The sequence below is a fragment of the Eimeria tenella genome, genomic scaffold (assembly GCF_000499545.2).
Source record: "Eimeria tenella Houghton genomic scaffold, Eth_scaff55, whole genome shotgun sequence".
NCBI lineage: Eukaryota > Apicomplexa > Conoidasida > Eucoccidiorida > Eimeriidae > Eimeria > Eimeria tenella.
Window position 1 is genome coordinate 6,614 of NW_013543412.1, and position 8,651 is coordinate 15,264.

General features: G+C 55.2%; 2 protein-coding genes across 2 annotated transcripts in view; one reads left to right on the forward strand and one right to left on the reverse strand.

The window, feature by feature from the left end:
• ETH_00001650 (importin-alpha re-exporter, putative) overlaps positions 1–1,984 on the forward strand; it is a gene marked incomplete at both ends in the record, with an annotated part of 8,292 nt that extends 6,308 nt beyond the window's left edge. Inside the window, one exon of the mRNA XM_013377535.1 lies at positions 8–1,984. Coding sequence (XP_013232989.1) covers positions 8–1,984 — 1,977 coding nt within the window. The remainder of the gene's footprint in view (positions 1–7) is intronic.
• Positions 1,985–4,918: 2,934 nt separating this feature from the next.
• ETH_00001655 (uncharacterized protein) lies at positions 4,919–7,834 on the reverse strand (the record flags this gene model as incomplete). The annotated part of the gene is made up of 4 exons (XM_013377536.1): positions 4,919–5,256; positions 6,211–6,849; positions 7,037–7,363; positions 7,588–7,834. The coding sequence occupies 4 exons, from the start codon at positions 7,832–7,834 to the stop codon at positions 4,919–4,921; spliced, it is 1,551 nt and encodes a 516-aa protein (XP_013232990.1).
• Positions 7,835–8,651: the final 817 nt, after the last annotated feature.

Below are 8,651 nucleotides of genomic sequence, written 5' to 3' on the forward strand. Positions count from 1 at the left end.
GCAGCAGAAGCAAAAGCGCCAAGAGGAGCAGCAGCAGGAAAAGCAGGAGCAGCAGCAGCAACAGCGGCAAGAGGAACAACAGCAGGAGCAGCAGGAGCAGCAAGAGAGGCAGCAGCAGCAAGAGCCTCCCCAGGAACAGCAGCAGCAGCGACAGCCGCCACAGGAACAGCAGCAGCAACAGCCGCAGCAGCAGCAGCAGCAAGAGGGACAACAGGAACACCAGCACGAGCAGCAGCAGCAGCTCCCAGAAAAACAATCTCCCTCGCCTGCTTCTCCGGAAAGAGATTTAGTTGCTCCCAAAGAAGCTGAGAAGCAGCAGCAGCAGCAACAGCAACAGCAGCAGCAGCAGCAGGAGTCTCCGGAGAAGCCGCAACAGCAGCAGCAGCAGCCTGTTGAGGATGAGCAGCAACAGCAACAGCAGAAGCAGCATGACGGCCCGGATGAGGAGCAGCAAGCCTTCGCGGCTTCTGCACAAAAACGGCAGCAGCAGCAGCAGCAGAAGCAGCAGCAGCAAGAGCATTCAGAAGAGAACACTCAGCCCCAGCAGCAGCAGCAGCAGCAGCAACCTCCTGAGGACGACACCCCACAGCAACAGCAGCAGCCTGCTGAGGAGGGAACCCCACAGCAGCAGCAGCAGCTGCCGCAGCAGCAGCAGGAGCAGCAGCATAACGGCCCTTCAAAAAGCGATCCTCTTTCTCCAGACCCTCTGCCGCCACAGCAGCTGCAGCAACAGCAGCAGCAGCAGCCGCAGCCGCAGCAGCAACAGCAGCCACAGCAGCAACAGCAGGAGCACTGCAAAGCAGCTGAGGACGCCGCGCTGCAGCAGGAGCAGCCAAAACAACCAGACAATGAGGGGGCGCAACAGCTGCAGCAGCCAAAGGAGCAGCAGCCGCAGCAGCCGCAGCAGAAAGAGCAGCAGCAGCGGGAGCAGCAGCCGCAGCAGCAGAAGCAGCGGCAAAAGCAGCAGCAGCAGGAAAAACAGCCGCAACAGCAGAAGCAACAGCAGGGGCAGCAGCAGCAGCAGCAGCAGAAGCAACAGCAGGGACAGCAGCCGCAGCAGCAGAAGCAGCAGCAGGGGCAGCAGCAGCAGCAGCAGCAGCAGACGCAGCAGCAGGAAGAACAGCCGCAGCAGCAGAGGCAGCAGCAGCAGCAGCAACAGCCCCAGCAGGAGCAGCAGCAGCAGGAGCAGCAGCAGCAGCAACAGCAGCAGCAGCCTTCGGAGTCCTCAAAGCCTGAGATAGGGCAGCCTGATCAGCATGAGCAGCAGCATCTGCAGCCACGGGAGCAGCAGCGAGAGCAGCAGCAACAGCCGCAGCAACCAGCACAAGGTTCTGCTGAGCCTCACGACAATCAGCAGCAGCAGCAGCAGCAGCAGCAAGAGGAGTCCCCGCAGCGGCAGCTAGGGTCCGAGAGCAGGTCTAGCCAGCAGCAGCAGCAGCAGCAGGCGGAGCCTATGGAGGAAGAGCTCCAGCAGCAAAAACAACTGCAGCAGTTGCAGCAGGAGCTGAAGCAGCAGCAACCACGGGAGGAGGAGCAGCAGCAGCAGCATGATTCCCCACAACGACGCCGCAAGCAGCAGCAGGAGCAGCAACAGCAGCAGGAGCCGATACAGCAGGAGCAGCAGCAGCATTCTGTGGATCGAGCGCAGCAGCAGCAAGAGCATGGCCCTCCAGAAGGGCAGGGGCAGCAGCAGCAAGAGCATGAGCCTCAGGAGGGCCAGGAGCAGCAGCAGCAGCAGGAGCAGCAGCAGCAGCAGGAGCAGCAGCAGCAGCAGGAGCAGCAGCAGCAGCAACCTAGGAAGCCCCGCTGGGCTGATATGGGAGATGACCCAGACGCAGATGAAGTGGGATTTCCTGATTACTTTGGGCAGCAGCTGCTGCAGCAGCAGTGGCTGCAGCAGCAGCTGCTGCAGGAGCACATGCAGCAGCACATGAGACAACGGATTATACAGCCACCGAAGGAAGACAGCAGTAAGGCCTTCTAACAGCAGCAGCAGCAGAAGCAGCAGCAGCAGAAGCAGCAGCAGCGAGCAGCTGCTGCTGCAGACAGCAGCGCACTGCGCATACGGTGGCCAAGCCGTTTAGCGGGAGTTGAAGTTCTGCTGCTGCTGCTCCTGCTGCTGCTTCTATGTCCTTCTTCTGCTGCTAGTTTTGGATTCTGCTGCTGCTGTGGCTTTTATATCCCGCTGCTGCTTCTGTTTCTTGTACGCTCTGCCGTTGCTGCTGCTGCATTTATATCCTGCTGCTGCTGCTGCTGCTTCTCTATCCTGCTGCAGCACCTCCTTCGCCGCTGCCTACTGTCGTTGCTGCTGCTGGTGCTGCTCCTGCTGAGGGCAGCAGCAACTTTTGACATTTTCGACTTATTTTTATTTCCGCCTTCAGTAAGATCCAAACCCTAAACCCCAAACCCTAAACCCTAAACCCTAAACCCTAAAGTGTGAACAGAAGATACTCAACAGCGAACGCTGTCACCTGAAACGTCAGGACTTCAGGCTTGTAATTCTGGACTGCGCCGCTGCTGCTGCTGCTGTTGCTGCTGCTGCTGCTGCTGCTGTTGCTGCTGTTGTTGCTGCTGCTGCTGCCGCTGTTGCTACTACTGCTGTTTGCGTGCTTGCTTCCTGCTGGCGCCGGTGCTTATACTGGTGCTGTGTTGCTTCTGTTGCTGTTGCTGCTGCTGCTGCTGCTGCAGCTATTTGAGGCGGTTTAGTTCGTCAAAATCACGTGAGTGGCTTTTGTGTATCGGCTGCCGCCGCCACAGGAGCAGCAGCAGCAGCAGCAACAGCAGCAGCAGGAATCGCAGCAGCAGCAGGAGCTCCTACTGCACCTGCTGCTGCTGCTGCCCCTTGCTGTCACTGCTGCTGCTGCTGCTGCTGTGTGAGCCCCCTCAGCTTTAGGGCAGCAGCGCAGCAGCAACAAATTCTAATATTTTGTCTTTCGCCGTGGCCGTAGCAGCGGCAGCAGCAGCTGCTGCAACAGCAGCTGCAGCAGCTACGTCCGCATGTTCGCAGCAGCAGCAGCGGCACCGGCTGCTGCTGCTGCTGCTGCTGCCGCTGCTCCCTTAGGGCTTCGCGGCGCAGCAGCTGACCCTTGGGGTGTACGCGCAGCTCCGTCTTGTTCTTTTGGAGTGTATGTACATCTCATTTTTGTCGCTTTTCTTTTTCGCGATTTCAATTTGTCTGAAAGCCCACTCGCAAATGCGTTTTGAATTGCTGCTGCCACTGCTGCTGCTGCTGCTGCTGTTGCTGCTGCCCTGGTGTTGCTTCTGCAGTAGCCGCTGCTGCCGCTGCTGCTGCTCTAGCAGTTGCTGCTGCTGCTGCTGCTGTTGCTGCGCTTTTCAAGGCAGCACGATCATGTTCTCACTCAGGGCAAAAGCCCATTTGGCTTTTAATCCATTTAAGAAATATATATTTAGTATATTTATTTATATAAAAGTGCATGCAGAAGAAAGAAAATAGTATATAAGCATAGTTTCACCTGCTGCTGCCGCTGCTGCTGCTGCTGGCGGGACGCAAACAAGCGACTCAATGAAATGTTGAAGAAGAGACAAAAACAGAACAAAAAAATTAATTAAAAAAATATTAAAACAAAAAAGGGAGCAGAATCATACAATGAGTGCAGCAGCAGAAACAAACAGCAGCATGCACGCAGCAGCAGCAGCAGCAACAGAAGCAAATAAATTAACTATTCCAAACAAACAAAGACAAATAAAAAACAAATAAATATCATTAACAAATAAAGTCTACCAGTTGGAATAAAACTCAGAAAGAACTAAAAAAAACTCCAAAAGAAATAAACAAATGCAGTTGACAGCTTCACCAAAGAAACACACAAACAAATTAAATGACTAACTTAATTGAATGACAAACTAATTAATTAACTACTTAATTCATTAATTAATTAATTTAATTAGTTAAACAAATTCAACTAATAAATTAATAAATTAATTAAATTATTTATATTTGTATTTGATGCTGAGCACCACTTCAACTTCTTTGCTCAATTGCACCCACACTAATGCCATTAAGTTCGCACTTAAATTTTAATTTAATTTTATTTTAATTTGCATTTCCACTTTGTTTCCAGTGTATGTACACTTCGTTACTCTGTCCCCTTTCATTTAATTCTTTTGCAAAATTTTTCAAAGGAAAGCAGAAGTGCCAAAAACCGAAAATAAAAAATAAAAACAAAAACCAAAAAACATAAACAAATGATAATAAATTAAAAAAATAAAAGATGAAATTGAAACGAAAATGAAACTCACAAGACTAGGGGCTCAATTCTCAAGAAGGTCTTTTTGCATTTACAAATATCTTACTTAAAGTTGAACTTTTGTCTTGCAAATAAATTCTTTTTTAAATAAACTTTTATTTTTGCAAATATCTTTTTTTGAAAATATCTTTTTGTTTGAATTAATTTTGAATTTCCAAAAAAGGAAATTAAGTCAAAAAGGCCTCTGGGCAGCAGCTGCGGCTCTCTGCCGCTTTTGCTTCCACCCTATTGAACCAATGCAATCTGTGCTGCTGCTGCTGTTACAAAGCTGCTGCCGCTGCTGCTACACAGCTGTTGCTGCTCCTGCTGCTGCTGCTGCAGCACTCTGCAGCAGCAGCAGCAGCAGCACCCTGCTGCAGCGGCGGTTCGCCGCACCAGGACCACAGTAGAGCCCTCGAGACAAATGCGCTAGCTGCTACTTGTAGCTTCTCTCTTGCTGTTGCTGCTGCTGCTGCTGTTGCTGCTGCTGCTGGTGTTGCTGCTGCTTTGGCGAGACCAAAATCACCCGCCTGAGCCCGGAGCCGCAGCAGCAGGCGCCGATCCCGCGCACACAAACACGCCGCACCACCTCCACCACCGCCAGCAGCAGCAGCAGCAGCAGCAGCAGCAGCAGCAGCAGCACCGTCATCAGCAGGAACTAGTGCTGCTGCTCAGTAGAGCAGCAGAGCGACGACGAGCGCCGCCGCTGCGGCGACCGCGGCGGCTGCGTGTGCGTGCGGCCCCCGCGCAGCAGCCTTGAGCGGCTGCTGCTGCTGCTGCTGCGCTGCAGCAGCAGCAGCAGCAGGCCTGGGCCTGAGGGCCGCGAGGTCCGTGCGGAACCTGTGGGCCAGGCAGCGCGGGGTGTCTGTACGCCGCAGCCACGGCCCCACAGATGAGAAAACCTTCGTCTTCAGCGCATGCAGCCCCAAACCCTCTTCGGGTTTTAAAGACCCCGTCAGCAGCAAACCCAGCAGCTCCCCGCGGCGCACTGCGGAGAGCGCCGCGGCCTCTGCACACACCCCAAACCCTAAACCCTAAACCCTAAACCCCAAGCCCTGGGCGCTGGGCAGTGGACACTGGACACTGGACAGTGGACACTACACACTACACTCTGAACCCTAAACCCTAAACCCCAAACCCTAAACTCTGGGCGCTGGGCAGTGGACACTGGACGCTGGACAGTGGACAGCGGACACTACACCCTGAACCCTAAACCCTAAACCCTAGGCACTGGGCACTAGGTTGTGCACAGTAGACAGTGGACCCTAAACCCTAAACCCTAAACCCTAGCCGCTGGGCAGTGGGCACTGGAGAGTAGATGCGGAGGGAGGGGGAATTCAGGTGGAAGCGTGGGTCTTGGAGGTGAGACTCTGAACTCGAAACCCTCAATCCTTGACCAGCAATCCTAGACCCTAAACCCTAAACCCTAAACCCTAGCCACTGGGGATGTGGGGAAGTTAGGAAAGCGTTTGGAAGGGTTTGCTTTGAAAACCCTCGAAAACCCTTAAAAACCCTCAGAAACCCTTAAAAACCTTTGAAACCCCTCTAAAACCCTAACTGTGAACTTCAAACCCTAAACCCTCGACCTGCGGCCCTGGACCCGCCCTAAACCCTAGACCCTAAACCCCTGCCGCCCGTTCGTTGGTGCCCACCAAACCCTACACTCCAAACCCTAGCAGGCCCCACCAAACTCTAGTAAACCCTAATAAAGCCCAACAAACCCTAATAAGCCCTACTAAACCCTGAGTAGCTCCCCCAAACCCTAATCTACCAAACCCTACTTAGCTCTCCCAAACCCTCAAACCCCCACCCCAGTGCTCCCGAGCCCCGGGAAACCCTCGAAAGCGCTCCCAAAGCCTAGCAACCCCGCAAACCCCAAGCCACGCTGCAAACCCCCGAAAAGGGTTTGGGGCGGCGCTCTGAACCCTGATTTAGGGTCTGCGGGCGCGGGGCGAAGACTCACTCGGCATCACGACGAAGGGAGTGTTTGCAGGCAGCAGAAAAGCAACAGTTCTGTAGTTTGCTGCTGTCAAGAAAGCAACAGTGTTGCTGCCGGGGTGTCTTCGAATATAAGCTGCAACTTCTTTCAAAGATTTGAAGTTCAAAGAACTTCTCGTCACAAACACATTACTCGCCCCCACCACGGGGCAAGTTCTGTAGAAGTAGGCTCCCATGAGGCCCCTTTTGGGGCCCCCCACGGGCCCGGGGGCCCCCCCCTGGCTGAGGGGCCCCCCGGGGGCCCCCCCGGGGCTCGGGGGCCCCCCGGAGGCCCCCCCGGGGCCCTGGGGGGCCCCCTGGGGGTCCTGCGGGGAAGCCTGGGGCGCGTCCGGGGGGCCCCCCGGGGGCCCCCCGGTACCCTCGGAAGCCGCTTCTGGCGCAGGCAGCTGCTTGGGGGCCCCCCCCGAGAGGGAGAAGTGCAGCAAAGAGTCGTCGTCGGGCATGGACTGCAAAAAGTATATATCTGTCATGTCTGTTTCGCCAATTAAAACAGATCGCAAGCATGCAGCCCCGCTGGTGTAGTACATGTAGTGTACAGACACCCCGCGGCCGTAGTGCGCGCCCAGCACCGACACCAGCCGACGCAGGTAGTCCGGGAAAAACCCTGCGCACACAAACCCCAAACCCTAAACCCTAAACCCTAAACCCTAAACAAGGGACCTGACGGCCTGGGGCGGCCTGCAGCGTGGAAGGGGAACTGGACGATACAGCTGGGTCGCGAAAAGCCCGTCGAACCGACACAAACCCTAAACCCTAAACCCTAAACCCTAAACCCTTGAATGGGGGCTAACCCTTGGGTGGGTCCTTGGAGTAGTCGGCCTCTTCTCCCCAGTCGAACCCCCTGTAGGCCCTGTGGGGCCCGTCCGGGTGCTGCTGCGGCTGCTGCTGCTGCGGCTGCTGCTGCTGCTGCTGCTGCTGCTGCTGCTGCGGGGGAACCCCGTAAGTGGCGACGCGCAGCACGCCCCTGTGCAGCACCTGCAGCAGCAAATCCGAAGGATGCAAAGACCCTAATGAGGGCCACAAACCCTCGGGGGTTTGCAGCAGCGGACAGGCCAGCACCGGCACGTAGGGCACCCGCTTGTAGCGACTCAGCAGCTCGTTCGCCATGTAGTGCTCCGCTGCAGCAGCAGCAGCAGCAGCGCAAACCCTAAACCCTAAACCCTAAACCCTAAACCCTGGGGCGTAGAGTGTGAACCCTTGAGTCGAGGCCCGCTTCGGCTGGCGGGGAGGCGGCACGGCGCCACGGGGGTGACGGCCACTCGCGAAGCGCGGGACACAAACCCTAAACCCTAAACCCTAAACCCTGAAGCAGGCTGGGGTTGTTGCTGCTCGAAACACTCACTGTGCATCTCAGCGATGGCCGCGTTAAGTGCGTCTCTTAGGCCTGTAGTGCAGGCGGGCTCCTCATCTGCTGCTGCTGCTGCTGCTTCGTTTGCCTCCTGCTGCTCTGCTGCTGCTTCTGAGGGCTCCGCTGCTGCTGCTGGCTTCGTGGCAGCAGCAGCAGCAGCAGGCACCGAAAAGGCGAAAAGCAGCGCGAAAAACAGCAGTAGGAGCCGAGAGGGCCGCCGCGACCCGCCAGTGGCCCCCATCTTGCTTAGCGTAAGCCCCAAACCCTAAACCCTAAACCCTAAACCCTAAACCCGAAAGCCCGAAACCAAAACCCTAAACCCTCGAGACGACGCAGCTCGCTCGCCGGAAGCCTCGAGGCGTCACTGCCTCTGAAGCAGCTGAAAGGCAAACAAAAAACAGTCAAACCCTTTTAATTTTCAAACAAAGAAAAGGATTTTAAACCCTTTAAACCCTTTTTGTCCGCAGCAAGACAGAGACGAAGCAGCCACGGCGGAGGGCCCCAGCCCGCCAGCTGCAGCACGGGAAGCCCAGCGGTCCGTCTTCGCCGCAGCAAACCTTTCAAACGACTTTTTGCGTTTTAAACTCTAAAAGCTTTTATTTAATTCCAAACTTTCAAACTTTAGAAGCAAAGACGCGCCTGCTGCGTCCCCAGCAGCAAGTCGATGCCCCCAGCGCGGCTGGCAAAGCCCAGAAGGCTGCAGCGGCCTGTGGGGCCCCCAGGCAGTTTGGATTCGTGTCTGTCTTCTTCCTCGCGTCTCTCCTTGTTATTTCTTCTTTTTTATTTTATTTTTTAAATTATATTCCGAAGAAAAAGCCGCTTCTCCCCGCAAGCAGCAGCAGCAGCAGACACCCAATAAAGCACCCCAGGCGTTGCTGGGTGCGCCTGAGGAACTTTAGGGCCCCTCTTGAGTTTTTCTACCGCATTCAAAGGATAATATACCTCAAAAAGGCATCAAAGTAAACATTCCTGTAGTTTTAAATAAAGTCTTCCCATTTATAGAGCCAGAGCTGCGGCTGCTGCTTCAAAGTTGCTGGATTTTTTGGGGGGGGGGGGGG